General features: G+C 37.5%; 1 protein-coding gene across 1 annotated transcript in view; it reads right to left on the reverse strand.

The window, feature by feature from the left end:
• Positions 1–216: 216 nt before the first annotated feature.
• GEMIN5 (gem nuclear organelle associated protein 5) overlaps positions 217–15,680 on the reverse strand; it is a 46,026-nt gene continuing 30,562 nt past the window's right edge. Inside the window, exons 19-28 of the mRNA XM_031953582.1 lie at positions 13,012–13,107; positions 12,737–12,874; positions 11,717–11,864; positions 6,348–6,467; positions 5,702–5,912; positions 4,760–5,017; positions 3,879–4,041; positions 2,585–3,110; positions 1,570–1,666; positions 217–800 (exon numbers count right to left, since the gene is read on the reverse strand). Coding sequence (XP_031809442.1) covers positions 636–800; positions 1,570–1,666; positions 2,585–3,110; positions 3,879–4,041; positions 4,760–5,017; positions 5,702–5,912; positions 6,348–6,467; positions 11,717–11,864; positions 12,737–12,874; positions 13,012–13,107 — 1,922 coding nt within the window. The 3' untranslated portion in view covers positions 217–635. The remainder of the gene's footprint in view (positions 801–1,569; positions 1,667–2,584; positions 3,111–3,878; positions 4,042–4,759; positions 5,018–5,701; positions 5,913–6,347; positions 6,468–11,716; positions 11,865–12,736; positions 12,875–13,011; positions 13,108–15,680) is intronic.

Below are 15,680 nucleotides of genomic sequence, written 5' to 3' on the forward strand. Positions count from 1 at the left end.
TCATGAGACTACTCCATAATGAGATGCCAAGTGCCAATTCTCTGTAATCAGAAATGTGATTTTATACATTTGGGGTAGGAGGAAGTTGTGTGAGAAGCACTTATAGTCATTTAGGAACAGTCTGTATTTTGACTGTCAAATCTGGATGCTGAGAAAGAGAAGAGATCAGACAAACTATGGGTGCAGGTTGGCAATAACTCCCATCTTCACAAAGCATATGGTTTAAAATTTTACTTAAAGGTAGCCTGTGTATTTAAGAACGTATGTAACACATTTATCACAATAGAAAAAAACACAAGTTTTTCCTATTTGGGTAAAACCTACAGGTTTCAAAGGGTACCGAGATTGCTAAGGCTGGGTGATTTCTGAGCAACAACTGTTGACCTGCCATTATTCTTTCCTCAACAGAAAATGATAGTTGAGGTGAAAGTCCTTTTTAAGTTCACAAGCAGAGTTGGGGATCCATTATGGACCAGTTAGTCTGAGCGCATCTGGCCCCTTGTTTTATGGACTGTCTTTCAGAAGTATCCACAGCTCGGGGATAAAGGCCAGGGAAGAGCAAACTGCAGACGTGAAAAGATGTCCTATGTTTCAGTCTAGGTGTGATAACAGTCTTCAGTTGAAGGACTTCAAATTCACGTGCAGAAAATCTGATAACTTTTGTAAACTTTGCTTTTGCCGTATTTTTGAAGGAGTTCTAAGGCTTGTTGCTGCATCTCCAGACTCAAATATCCAGAACATTGGGATCCAATATGAAGCATGACAAGACAACATTCTAACACATCTGGAAAGGGAAAGATCTGAAAGGCAAGAAAATAAATTAAGATGGCCACTGGATACGTAATACTTCTCAGAGGATTAAACTCAAAACATGGATTTAAAAAACTACTAGTAGTTAACCCTATTATTCTTTAAAGAGGGAATTTAAAATTGAAATACTGTTTAGATGTTTTATTCTTTACACAAATAACAATTGAGCTTTAAGTGGTAATTTACAGTTGCAAAGTGCTTTACATAAAGATTCTCATTTGATATTTATAATTACCTTGTGAGTTTGATAATGTTAGACCTTTGTTGTCAGTTTAGAGTTGAGGAAATAAAGTTTGAGAGAGAATGATTTATTTGTTCAAGGTCTAATGCAAGTTTGATTCCAATTCTAGGGTGCTTCCCTATTATTAAGTAATCTTATCTACATCTGGCCTTTTCCCATCTTGCTTTGCAACCATTATGTGTATACAAAATTGCCATTCACTAGTATGTAAGCTCATGTATTTATTTAATCTATTCATAGAGCAAAGTTGCATCCAAAATAATGGCATGGCATTGACGGGTAATGAAAATGAATACTACATGTGACTTTTAATATTAATTAATAAACTGAAAAGATGTAGCTTTTATTTATTTTTGAGGCCAGTAGGGTTAAGTGACTTGTCCAAAGTCATAGTTAAGTGTCTGAGGTTGGTTTTGAACTCAAGTCCTCCAAATTCAGGGGCAGTGCTTTTATCTACTGAGCCATCTAGCTGCTCCAAGATACAGCTTTTTAGCAAAGAATATAGTTATAGCTCTTACCTTAATGCTCTCAGGAAATCCAGCCAATCTCTTATTTGCTTCTGAAAGTCGTTTTGTTAATTCAGCTAAAGAAAGTGGTTCATTTACTTGTTCTTTACTGTTAATAGAATAAAGAATCACTCATGATTTGCTCAAGTAAGAAACTGCATCCTTTTTCCATTCATCCTAAAACTTTTAGATTTCTTTTAGACCAATATATATTTTTTTTAAACATTTTGAGCATTTAACTATGATTTCAGGCTTCCTGCTCCATTTTTAATATCTATTTTTAAAATGCGGCTTTACCCCTTCTGGACAAATTATAATTCCCTCCTCCATTCTCCCTAGCCCTAAAAGTACATATAATGATCTCTTTTAGAACATGAAACTATCATCAGTTTTCAGAGATCCTTATTTGAGAGTGCTTCTTTATGACAATGAGGGAGCTTACTTTTTTAAAAATAAAGAACATAGTAGATGTTAAAGAAAATATTTTCTTTAACATTTTTGAACTTTAATAAATTCAACATTCGATTTTGACTTTATTCAAAAAAATCTGAACACTAATAAATCAAACATACTTTGTCATGGTCTCTGCAGACTTCATTTTTTGTTGTGTTCTGTTTCCTCTTATCACTTAAGCTGTTCTATATTTCCTCATATTGATGTATATGATATATGCATTAGCCTAAAACTTATTCTTCTGTTGCAAAGTTCTTGAGATTGGTTCTCTATATAAAAATATGCAATTGCATATGTGTATGTGTGCGTGTGTGTGTGTGTGTGTATCTATAATAGAGAGAGAGAATGTTTCTGACTTTATGGTGGCAATCCCCCTTTTCCTATATAAAGAACTGACTGGCTTTAGGGAGGAATTGGCAGCTAAGCAGGATGAATTAAGTTGTAAATGGCTTCCTGTAGGAATAATAAACTTTAAAATTTTTTGTTCTAATTCAAAAACCTAACAATTTTAAATTAACAGAAAATCCTTGGCCTTTATCCAGCTCTTCTACCTTGTTTTACATTATTTTCATACCTTTGGCTATCGGCATTTTTGGAACACAACTGAGGCTTCATGGAAGGATCTCCTTCTTCAGTACTGTTCACTGTAGCTTTACAGAGCTGATTTCTTTGATGCTGGCGGATCATTTCTGCTAATGTTTCTTGGACCTCTGTAATAGCTTTCTGGGTGCTTTGGAGATCTGCGTGCATTTGAGAAATGAGAACCTCACATGCACTCAGTGCAGGCTGTTTTTTCTCTGTGTTGCTTTGGTCTTGTTCCAAAGCTTTATTTGGTATGGCTACTTGAGGAAGAACATTGTTCAGCTGAGTAAGGGCTTCAGGGTCAGGTATTTCTGGACTGGAGGTGTCAGACAGACCATTTTGCTCATCATCAGAAGCAGTGCCAATAATGGGCACTGGATCTGCCACATGTTGTATTTGAATGAGAGGAGTCCTGGGCAGGTTCCACCAGAGGTCATAGAGTTGGCCATATGAAAAAAAGGCCTCTAAACTTTTTAATGGTGGCTCTTCTCCCAGTTTTTCTCTTAAATGATCACAGCCTAAGGGAAAAAGAAGTGAGATGTGACTTTCCCAGTTGCTTATTTGTCTGAAGTATCCAATAGCCCCAGAGGGCTTGTTTCTCTTATATAATTTTTATTATCTCGATCTCTCATTTTGATTCTTACAACCATGGAACCTTTAAGATCTTCCAAGGAAAGACTGCAGTAATTCTGGAGGCTTAAGATTAAGCCTCAAGGAAAAAAGGATGACAGGACATTATCTACCAAACTGCACATTAAAAGCCAAGTCCTAGGAAGGAACTGGTCTTCTAAAATTGGGGGCATGCATATTAAAAGCAGGAGAAAAGAAGCATTTTTACAAGACTCTAGGGATTTCTATCTTTTTTCTGAAGTGATGGCACTAGGCCACACTCAATGAAGCAATTTCTATACTATGTCATTTGCAGAATCATGGACACTCTAGTCAGATCTATCTTTCTTCAGTAGCTAATTACAAAGCTTGGAGACTTTCCAAGATATTTCTTTTTCAGAGTTGATTCCCTTTTGGTTCTGTGGAATTGTTCCCTTTGCAGAGTGGGATAAGTTCTAAGAACAACACACTCAAGTTAGTACTTTTTGATATCTTTCAACTCTGGTGAAGAACCTGAAATCATTGATGAAAATGAAATATTTGTATTATTTATGGCTTTAAATGATCTCTGCCCTTCCCTGTCTCCCATCATCAGCTATTAACTACTAAGAATGAAATCAGAAGGTTCTTTCTGTGTTGTGAAGATATTTGACCCCCAAGATAGGAAAGCTACTTGCCTTCAGGAAGAAAGAGAGTACAGATTTCTTGCATAAGAGTGAAGTTCCCCGAGTCATAGCTCCGTGTTACAGCTGCAAGAAGAGCTCTGACAGCTTCATGCCAGGAGGCGGTCTGCTGGCTCAGCACTGCTAAGGTCAGATCATGGGAGATGTGGAACAGGAGCTAGAACGAGAAGCCAAAGTCTCAGTTAATTATCTTTCCATTTCAGTGACAATGCTATCAGTATTTAACTGGAATATCCTACCAACAGGGCTCTGTGGACAGTTTGGGACTATAAATTTCCTAAAACAATGCTTATTAACAAGGACCCAACTTTGTTTCAAGGGAAACTTTCATAGTTGTATGGCAATTCACATGTACAGTGATTGGAAGCAAAGGGGTCATTTTAATTAATGATCTAAGTCTTGTTCAACCTACTTAGATCATTTATGGTCCTCCAAAATTTATTATCTCTTTATAACTGAATGGGAACACAAACTGATCTGAAAGTGACCTGGCTTTAATGATATTGAAGAAAATACCTTTGGTACTGGCTGGTCTGTTTGTTTTAAATTCCACTCTGAAAATTCCAAGTGAACTACTAATTCTTTGGTAAGAACTACAAAACATTAGCACATTAGAATTGGAAGGGACAACAGAGATCATTTAATTTAACCAACTTATTTTATACATGAGGCAACGAACTCAGAGAACACAGCGGCAAAATCAGGTCTTCTGACTCCAACTTCAAAGTTGTTTAAAAGAAAATGATTCTACTTAGAGAAATGAATTGTGGAAATCAGAAGTAAATAAAGTGCTTTTCTACTAGTTTACAGGTAGAATAGAAAAATGATTATTCCCGAGTGAAAATAGTAGTTATGAATGTAGAATCTATTTGTACCTGTTTGGAAAGGGTATGACCGGTGGCAGGTGGGTACTCGATACCATGTAGCTGTTGAAATGCTGTCTGGCACTGTTCAGTGGTCTCTAAGCCAAATGTGCCCTTCCATACAGTGGTCACCTTTTCCATGAAGGAACTCTCAGTTCTGATAGCCCAGCTGTGGTAGGAAGGGAAGGAGGAACTTTTCCATTCTGGTGGCTGTCTTTCCTCTAAGTGCTTGGATAGCAATTCATGAAGGCAAAACACTAAACGCTGACCCTAGAACACAACCAACCAGAAATGAACTTTTGTTTAAGAGCAAGGGGAAAAGAAATCAAGAAACTTTCAGTTGTTGGAGATCATCCCTTAGGAACTGTATTCACACGTTTCTAGAGATCTGTGATGAAGAAGAGAAGATGACAATGATTCCAGCCTAAAGTGACGCTGTTGGGGGGGTTGGTGGTTCTTGCTCTTTGGGACTAGTGGTTGTAAAAATGAATAAACTGCTAATACATATTTCAGAATGATGAAACTAGCTGTTACCCTCTTTCCAAAAAAGAGGCAGACAGGAACAAATAAGCTTCCAGCTAAAATAAAGTTATGGTCAGAGTTACAGGAAAAATGAACCAGAGATGATAATTATAAAACTCTTACCATAGATGTCTTTTTTGCCACAAAAGGTCTGGTTTGGAGGGATTGGTCCTAAGCTATGGACAAACTGCAAGCACTTTAAAAAATTTAAAACTTTAGTTACAAGAATTCATAAAGCAGCTCATTCTATTTCATAACTTGCTCACAGTGTGGAATAATGGCCAAGAACATGGTATAATTCATCAAAAACTTAATGATTATTTTTTATTTCAGTGAAGTTTCACTAGGAAATTCAGATTTACAGATTACAGAAATTACAGATTTAGGGTTTGGCCGCCTCAATCCTCTGCCAAAAGTGAAATATAGACTCACCAGCAGGCATTCTTGTTGCTGGAGGACTTCCTGAGCTCCCACCCAGTTCCTGACTGATAGCAGCTCTTGGGCACATCTGAAAGAGAACGATGAAGACAGCTCCTTTTCTTCGGCGATAAGGGCCAACTCTGCAGCTGTTCTAAGGGAAGCCACATCTCCCTTTTTGGCGAGCACTTTAGCTGCATCATAGGCAGAGGTAGCCCCTAAGTAGCTATAACATGTGAATAAAAAGAGTATTTATTGATATGGAAATAGTAAAAACAGTGATATATTTTGGAATAGATTTCTATAATCCCAACTCTGCCCCCCTAATAAACATTTTTCCTTCATGGTATTTTCAAGCACCCTGATTTTTCTTGGATTGTTTCCTTCATAGTTGATTCAATGTAGCTTAGTAAATGGAAAATGAGAGGAAAAGCTCAATAAATATCAAAACAGACATATTCCCTTTCCTCCAAAATCTATGTTACATAAAATCTTAATACTAGAATAAGTGTTTTTCCTCTACTCATCAAACCTGACTGGATAATTCTAGAAAGATACATTTCCCTATGGCTGCTGTTCTTGCCCTTATATATACTCCTCTTTGTTGGTGCTTATAAAAAGCTTTGGACTCTGAATTCTTTCTAGTGTCCTTGGTGCTTACCATTTGGCTGCCATGGCATAATGGCCATCTCTCTCTAAGATTGCTCCCCAACTGCTGTACAGATCTTTCAGTATTGGGTCCTCTGGTCGTAGCCGGGCCTTGGCAATTGCAATGGCTTCCCTAGGGTAGGAAGAAAGAAACAAAACTAAGTATCTATGCTTAACAGAGTGCAGGGAGAAAAAAAAAATAGTACCCTCATATTAAATCTAGCTAAAGATGACGCATATACATATAATGGAATATCCCACACTGTCTTGTACTTATGAACATAAGGCAATATGGTTTATTCTTTTAAATGATGTTCATTCTGATGCTGAGTGAAATAAGCAGAACCAGGAGATCATTATATACTTCAACAACGATACTTTTTGAGGATGTATTCTGATGGAAGTGGATTTCTTCGACAAAGAGAAGATCTAACTTAGTTTCAATTGATCAAGGATGGACAGAAGCAGCTACACCCAAAGAAAGAACACTAGGAAATGAATGTAAACTGCTTGCATTTTTGTTCTTCTTCCTGGGTTATTTATACCTTCTAAATCCTATTCTCCCTGAGCAACAAGAGAACTGTTCGGTTCTGCACACATATATTGTATCCAAAATCTACCGTAACCTATTTAACATGTATAGGACTGCTTGCCATCTGGGGGAGAGGGTGGAGGGAGGGAGGGGAAAAATAGGAACAGAAGTGAGTACAAGGGATAATGTTGTAAAAAATTATCCTGGCATGGGTTCTGTCAATAAAAAGTTATTAAAAAAAAAAAAAACCAAAAACCAAAAACAGTCCTAAAGTTTAAATCCCCTTTTTAAAATTACTGAACTGTTTTAGTGCCTATTTTAGCATGTACATCCATAAAAGCATATAGATTTTGTATAAAGAGGGGAAAAAAATTTCACATTATAAATGCAACACATTATTCTATTGCTAAAAGTGATTTTTTTTTTTTTTAAAGAACTTACAGAAATACCAATTTTGCTAAGGCAAAATGTTCTGGAATATTCATAGAAGAATTAAACATTTAAAAGTTTCCATAAATAAATAAATGAAAGAATGAATGAATATGTTCATTCATGGCATTGATGAAAAGCAAAAAGACCTCTGGATGTGGTATCAGAAAACCTAAATCTTGAGTGTCTTACTCTGTCTTAGGAGTCATCTTGGTAGTTCCTCTTTCTACCTTCTTAGCTGAGAACCATGCCTTATAATATTGAAAAAACTGAGGCTATGTGCTCATCTCAAAGCTTCTGGCATTATGTCCTCCTTTACCCTTAACTTAAATGAAATGGTGGTCTTTATTAAGGCAAATCCCTTTACAGGCACAAATGATCCTATGCCATCCCTTTTCCAGCTGAATGCCTCCTCCATGATTCCTACCCTTTTACTTAACTTCATTCTTATTTACTGGCTATGTTCCTACTGCCTATAATCATCCATGTCTCCTTATCCTCAAAAAGCCTCACTCAATCCAGCTATCCTTGATAGTGATGGTCCCATATCACTCTTCCCTTCTGTAGTTGAACTTCAGAAGGCTTCTATAATTGGTGCACTTTTGTTCTGTGCACTTCTGAAGGGAATGTTTAGGCTAATCCTGTTGCTCTTTTCCTGAGGTATTAAAAGTTGTGTTATTCCAGGATCTCGGAGACATCTCAGGATAAGGACTATAAACTTCCATTGAGTTTCTATCCAGGGCAAGATCTAATTGCCCTGACTGGAGCTTTGGTTGGGTCTGAGCAATTGCCTTACGTATGGTTTTCAATGAACTGCTGCTGGTCTCAGCCTCTGAAAGTCAGCTGGAAGGCTCTCCTGGTTCAGAGCAATACACTGCAAGTTTCTCTTTGGCTTAGTTAATTTCCTGTACCTGTTTGTAGGTGGTTAGGAATAAAGGACAGAGAGCTTAGCTATATTTTACTCCACCATTGTGGTCCCAGGTCTCTATAAATTATCTCTGAACTGCCAAATCGAATGGCCTTTTTTCAATCTTCATTCCTCTTGACCTCTTAACCCTTGACGTTTATGATCACCTTCTTGAAATTTTCTTTCTGGGTTCACATAACACTACTTTCTCCCAGTTTTCCTACCTATCCTACTATTCCTTCTCAGTTTCCTTTGCTGAATCCTTATCCAGGTTGCTCTATTAAGTTTGGTCTTCCCCAAGACCCTGTCCTGAGTTGCCTTCTCCTTTGGTAATCTCACCAGCTCCACTTATCCAGTACTAACAACTCCCATTTCAAATGCATTTCAAGTATTTCATAAGGGCAAGTCAAACAGACATAAGTAAATGTCTACCTAGAATTGTCCAGTAAGACTTGATGAGTAGGGGGAAAAACACCTATTCTGGTATTAAGGTTTTATAAAAAGTAGATTCTGGAGGAAAGGGAATATGTTTGTATTGGGCGCGAGTCTATATTGATGGTATTTATTGAGCTTTAGACATCTGAAAACTGGATGTATTGTAGATACCTTAAGCTCAACATGTCCCAAATTGAAGCCACTATTTCCACTTTTTTCAACCCTTTCCTTTTTCCTGTCTTTCCTAGCACTACCATTCTCTGGTGATCTAGGGGTCATGTTTCCCTTCTTTATCCCTCATATCCAATCTGTCACCAAACCCTGCCAATTTTACCTTCACATTACTTCTTACACCACTTCTCTTCTCTCATACTCCCACCACCCTGGTGTTGGCCCTCATCACCTCACAACCTGGACACCTCTCATAGCCTACTAGTTGGTCTCTCTACCTCAAATCTCTTCCTATTTCAGTCTATCCACCAGTCAACTGTCACATTTATCTTCCCAAAGCACATGTCTGATCATATCACTGTCTTATTTAATGTTGTTTAATTGCTCCCTCGCATTTTCAGGATCAAATATAAAAAATTTGCATTCACAGTTCTTTATAATTTGAATTCCTCTGACTTAGTAATTTTAGTAATACTGGCTATCCGATTGTTCCTCACACAAGATACCTGATCTCCCAACTCTTGAGCGTTTTACTGGCATTCTCTACTTCATCTCCACCTCCTGTCTTCTTTAAGTCCCAGCTATAATCTCACCTTCTTGAGAAGCCTTTCTCAATCCCCCTTATTCAAGTGACTTTCCTCGGTTTATTACACATACACGTGTGTATAACAAAAATCTCATTTGTACACAATTGTTTTTATGTGTCTTCCTCATTATTGTGAACTCTTTGAGAGCAGAATGTCTCTTTTCCCCCCTGAGGCAATTGGGATTAAGTGACTTGCCCAGGGTCACAGTTAGGAAATGTTAAATGAGGCCAGTTTTGAACTCAGGTCCTCCTGACTTCAGGGCTGGTGCCCTATCCACTGAGCCATTTAGCTGCCCTTGAGAACAGACTGTCTTTTGCCTTTCTTTGTAGTCCTAGAGCTTAGTTAACATAGTGCTCAGCACATAGACTATTTGCTGACTTGACTACTTATTTATTGCTATTACTTTTCAATTCACTGATCTATAAAATGCAGATGTCAAAGCTATGACTACTTTAGGGAGTGCTGTTAGGAAAATGCTTTATGATGATTATAAAGTGCTTACAGAATTATGCGTCTTTAATACCATTGCTGTTTCATTCAACAAACAAAAAAAGTTCCTAGAGTATACATTCTTAAATATCAAAGGGTTAGTCAATGATTATTTAACAAATCTGATGGCCTTTTCCTCAAGTTTTAGCTTTCCAGACTTCTCTATAGCATGTGACATAAGCAATCATTCTTTGAGTATTACTTCTTCTCTGAGTTTTTATGACAGTGCTCTCTCTAGGTTCTGCCTGACTCTTCTTTCTCAGCCTCTTTTGCTGGACCACCATCCATATTCCCTTCTCACTATATCCCCCTTAAGGGGGAAACTCTCTTTTCCCAGTAATTTCATCAATTTTCATAGATTCAATTAGAGCTCTATGGGATGATTCCCCGAGCTATACAACTAGTCTCACTCTCTCTCCCGAGCTCTAGTTCTGCATTCACAAATGCCCATTACACATTTCTAAATGGGTGACAAATGCAATTAAGTTCAAAACAGAACTCATTACATTTCCTCCCATACCAAAGCCTCTTCCTAATTTTCTTCAATTTAGTGAGAGCACCATGATTTTTCCAGTTAAGGAGATTTGCAATGTGGGAATCACTGTTAGTTTCTCATTCTTCCTCCCTCCACATCCAACCAGGTGACAGGTTTTGTTGATTTTATCTCTTCCATCCATGCACTTCGTTCCATTCACTTCACAACCAGTTTAGTCCAGGCTTCCTTGAGTAAACAACTGTAAAGAGATTTATAATTTGTTTTCCAGCCTCAAGTCTCTCAAGCACAGATCTGCCCATATCTCTGACCTCCTCAAAAGAAATCCAATGCCTCCCCTACTGCTTCTAGAATTACAGACACAGTAGAAGTTATCCTTGACTCTTCATACTTATCTCTCCTTGTTCTCCTTACTCTTATATCAAACCAACTAATACTTGCTTTTATCTCCAAAATGTCTCTTCTGCTTATCTTTTCTCTACCCAAGTGGATAGTACCTGATCACTTCATGCCTTGTCTATTGCCATAAATTCCCCAACGCTTCGAGTCTTTTTCTTTTTCTATCCATCCTGCACAAGCATGCCAAAACAAACTTCCTAAAGCATAGATCTGACATGTCACTCCCTTACTCACAAATCTTTTTGTGATTCCTTTTATTCAACCTGTCATCTTGGCATTTAGAACTCTTAAGTTTGATTCTTACCTACTTATTACTATGTCCCTTCACAAATTCTAAACTGTAATCAAACTGGCCTACTGGCTCTCCCTAAACCTTGGCATTTTATATCCAACTTCATACAAGTTGTCTTGTTGCCTGAAATAAGTTCCCTCCTCATCCCTGCCTCTTAGAATCCTAAGTTTCCTTTGAAACTCAATTCTGGTACCAATTTCTATGTGTATCCCTCTCCTTTCCCTGATCCACCTGGTTGTTAGGTTTCTTCTCCTTACCCTCAAATTACCTTATGTTTACTTATCTGTGTAAATGCTTTTCATCTCCTGCCTCTTCTGGCAGAATATGAACTCACTGAGGGTAGAAGCTCTTATTTTGCCTTTGTGGGCTTCCTGACAAGAATAGCTGAAATCAGAGAAATAATAAACACTTATGCTGACTTAATTTGGATGTGAGTGGATCTGGGCTCTGGATCACTGAATCTGGAATTATGCCATCAGACAGACTTTAAATCCCAGTGCTGTCATTTATTAGGTGTTTGATCTCAGGTGAGGGATTTCTTTCACTTTCTTCGTAAGAAAGCCCTGTAAGGTCCCTTCCAGCTCTAAATCTATGAATCTATAGCAAGGAGCTCATCACCAAAAGGTTAACAAAAGTCTCTGTGCTGACCTATAGAAGTGGTTTGACTTGAGCAGTTCCACAGCTTCATACACCTTATGGATAGAAAGGAGGTGCGAGGCAGCCTTGACATACTGGTCCTGGAAACACAGCTGTTTAGCAAAGGCTTCCACTGTCCACAGCCACATCTGGTAGCCCGCTAGAAAGCAAAAAATGGAACGGTTAGCAAGCATGTCAGTACACATTTAGGAAACGATTCAGAGATTTTTCTTTTTACTGTACTGTTCTGAAATTTGATCTAATATATCATTAACTTAAAGACTCTCTGAAAAGAAAAATAGCATAGTAAGACTTTCAGAGATGCTTTTTGACTCCCTTATCTGTTACATACACTTGATTTAAGTCAGATCTGTTGCTTCTAATTCTCTAACATCTCTCCTATCTAGCTCCTTTCCACCCACACTAAAATTCAATTCAATAAAGATTAATTGATTTAAGTGCAATGTATTATGTTTAACTGGCAATATAAAGATAGATGCGACACCATTCCCTGCTCTCAAGGAACTTATCAAATAAGGGAGAAAATGATAAGCATGAAGCAAGGCTATGAGAAATCTGAAGAGGTAAAGACATAAATTCCTTTAATTTTCAGAAAAGAAAGTAAGGTATAGAGGACAAATAATTTGCCCAAATCATACGGCAAAAGCCAAGTTGATAATTAAAACCAGGTCTTCCGTTTATAAATTCACAGCTTCTAATATATTATGTTGATGTTTCAGCAAAGGAAGGAAGGAAGGACTCGAGGAAGGCTTTAAGAAGACTAAAATTGTATTTAGTCTTTTTACAAATCCATTTGGGGGAAGGCCTAGACTGGAAACAGTAAGTTAAATATGGGCCTTTGATGCCTCCTTTTCAGTTGTCCAATTTCTTTTACGTTCTTTTTATGAGAAAGCCTAATATTAAAGAATGATATTAAGTTGTGATTTTTCAGCTGATTGAGATCAGCTGGTATTACAAATATATAATATTCAGGGATGGTATCCCAAACTGGACAGTCCTTAATGTACATACCTACTGGTGCCATAGCTACCAGCTGATCAGTCAATTCCCCTCTTTCTGCAGCAGCTTGGAGAACTCCTTTTAGATCTCCTTTCCAGAGCATCAACTGGTGAAATAAATCAGGGTGTCCATTCTCCAAATGACTTTTTCCTATTTGAACAGTATAAAACAGTGAGAAACTGAATATTATTGAAGGAAATTGAGAAGAACTACCCCTCAAATAAACTTAGCTCTGTCTACTAGAACAATCACAATGGAGGCTAAAATCAGGGTTTGTGAAATCTTACCTTCTACCTCGATCATCCTGTATAGGGCTGTCCTATCTGTGAAGAGTCCCAAGTGAATCCGCTCATTTAGATTAATAGCCAAATCCTCATTTAACTCTAAGTAGGAATAAAAAAAAAAAAAAATCATATGATGATTTGCTATATAGGTCATACAATGTATATGCTTGGTAGTAAACTAATAATACTAGGACAAGCTACTATCAACTTCTCATTTTAATGTCAGAATTGCTTCAAGCAGGCATTCTCAAGTCCTGCTTCAAAATTCTCAGAAAAGAGACTACTCTGTATTATACTGTCAGTATTCTGATTGAAACAGAAATTACTGACTTTTGTGTTAATGGAGGTGAGATTTGAAAATCTAGTATTAAGAGTGGGGCAATCTTACTTCTTCCATAAATCTGTTTCTTATCTCATTCCACCCCGACCAGTTTTGGTTTTGGCAACACAGTAATTATAGTGGTTAGGTGTTCAAAAGATTGAACTGCAAAGAATGAAATTGATCCTGCGTATGATAGGGACTCAAAAAAGATTCGCCAAGTTGAAAATTAAAATTTTTGAAGATCAATATGCAATTAATAATGAGATCTAAAATGTAATTGTCGTCTAACCCATGCCATATAATAATATGAATGTAGGTTGTGCTTCCCCTTAAATTAAGAGAGTTATAAAAACTGAAAATAGCTTGTAACTTGTTGAGGAACATGCTTAAATGTGGGAACCCAAAAAGCCTGTAAAAAGGTTAAAGGGGACTGCACCATTCAGGGTGGAACCTGAACCTGAACTGCCAGGGTTCTCCAAAGCCCCCACAGTTGTGAATCCCAGGCCCCATGGCTGTGAATCCTAGCACACTAGAGAGACTAAAGTAATGTTTTGTAATTACAATCTTTATCTTACTCTTTGAGACTGACATAACCCAGAGTCAGAGATATCTGTCTGGAGGTCATAAAACAAATTTATTGACATAGATGTTGCTTGCGAAAGAATGTATGCTTTTTTTTTTAATTAAACAATAATAGCCTTGATATGCTTAGAAAATATATATTCTGTATAATTCAGAGGTTAAGAGATTTTTCACTGCAATTGCCTCTCAGTCTCTTTGTATCATTATTGTCCTTTCACATGGCACAATCTATTCTGTTGGTCAGAATTAGATCCCCAGCAGTCACTAGCAGGTGGCTCCCTAACAGTAATGTGTTAAGTTTTCTAAGTATGTATGTGCACAGAGCACTTCTGTCAAAGACATCTCACCTTAGGGGAATGTCATATATTTAGGGATCAATTATTTATTAAAGTCATGAATTTAACATTAATCCAAACCCATTCATCCTGACTCACTTAAAAGGGCTCAGTATGCTCATCTCAAAGGAAAGAAAAAGCAATTATGTTCTACGGTTCCTCCCCCATCAACTAAATACATCTGACTGAAAACCAAGGGAGCCAGCTGCTCAGATCCAAACTGAGTTTTCACTTCTGTGTTTGGTAGTTTCTTGGCACACATCAAAAAAGTAGCATGAGCCAAAAGGGACAAAAGTAACCTTGATACATATATCATATATGCATATAGTGTCTGATTTAAAAGTGTTACAGAGAGTACTTCTTGAAGAGAAACTTGTAAACAGAAAACCAAAACAGGTTATTTAAGCCAATTCCACTTAATAAGTTTTGGGTCAATATATCAACAGCAGGAAAAAACCCAGCAGTAGTTATAGAATCAAAAGAATTGAGTCTGAACTATACCTGCTACTATTACACATATAATCTGGGGCAGCTAGATGCCAGGTCTGGATTTAAGAAAAGGTGCATTCAAATCCAGCCTTAGGCCTTTACTAGCTGTGTGATATTAGGCAAGTCAATCAACCTTATTCATCACAACTCAAGTTTACTCAATTGTTAACTAGGGATAATAATAGCACCTACCTCCCAGAGCTGCTGTGAGGAACGAAATGATAACTATAAAGCACTTAGCACAATGACTGGTACATAATTAATATGACATAAACGTTAGTTATTTCAGTTTGTCTCTCTAAACCTCAGATTCCTCATGAATAAAATCAGAACACTGGAAGGATGACCTCCAAGATTTCTTCATCTCTATGTTTATAAGAACTCAAAGACAGGCAATTGCATCCTCCTAGTCCTTCAGGCTTGAAACCTGAGTCATCCTTGATTTCTCCCTGTATCTTGACCCCTTATCCATGCTGTTGCCAAGGGCCATTAATTTCATCTTTGTCATCTCTCAAATATGCACCCTTTTCTCCCCTGACACTACCACCAATCTGCTGCAGGCCTTCATCACCTCACACCTAAACTATTGTAATAACTTGCTGGTGTGTTTGCCTGTGTCAAGTCTTCCCCCAGTCCCAATCCATCCTCCATTCAGCCAATAAAATGATTTTCTTAACGTGCAAGTCTGACTATGTCACCTTTCTACTCCATGGGTTTCCTTTGACCTCCAGAACAGAATACAAAATCTTGTGTCCTTCTTTCTTTCTTTAAAATAACTTTTTATTGACAGTCCTTCTAACTTTCAAATCTTTTTATACCTTATTCCCTGATTATACTCTTTGATTCATGGATACTAGCCTCCTAGCTGTTCCAAAAACAAGATTATTTCATCTCTCAGAGCATTTTCATTTTGCAGAGCACCCATGCCTGGAATGCTTTTCCTG

This window comes from Sarcophilus harrisii, chromosome 2, assembly GCF_902635505.1.
Source record: "Sarcophilus harrisii chromosome 2, mSarHar1.11, whole genome shotgun sequence".
Taxonomy (NCBI): domain Eukaryota; kingdom Metazoa; phylum Chordata; class Mammalia; order Dasyuromorphia; family Dasyuridae; genus Sarcophilus; species Sarcophilus harrisii.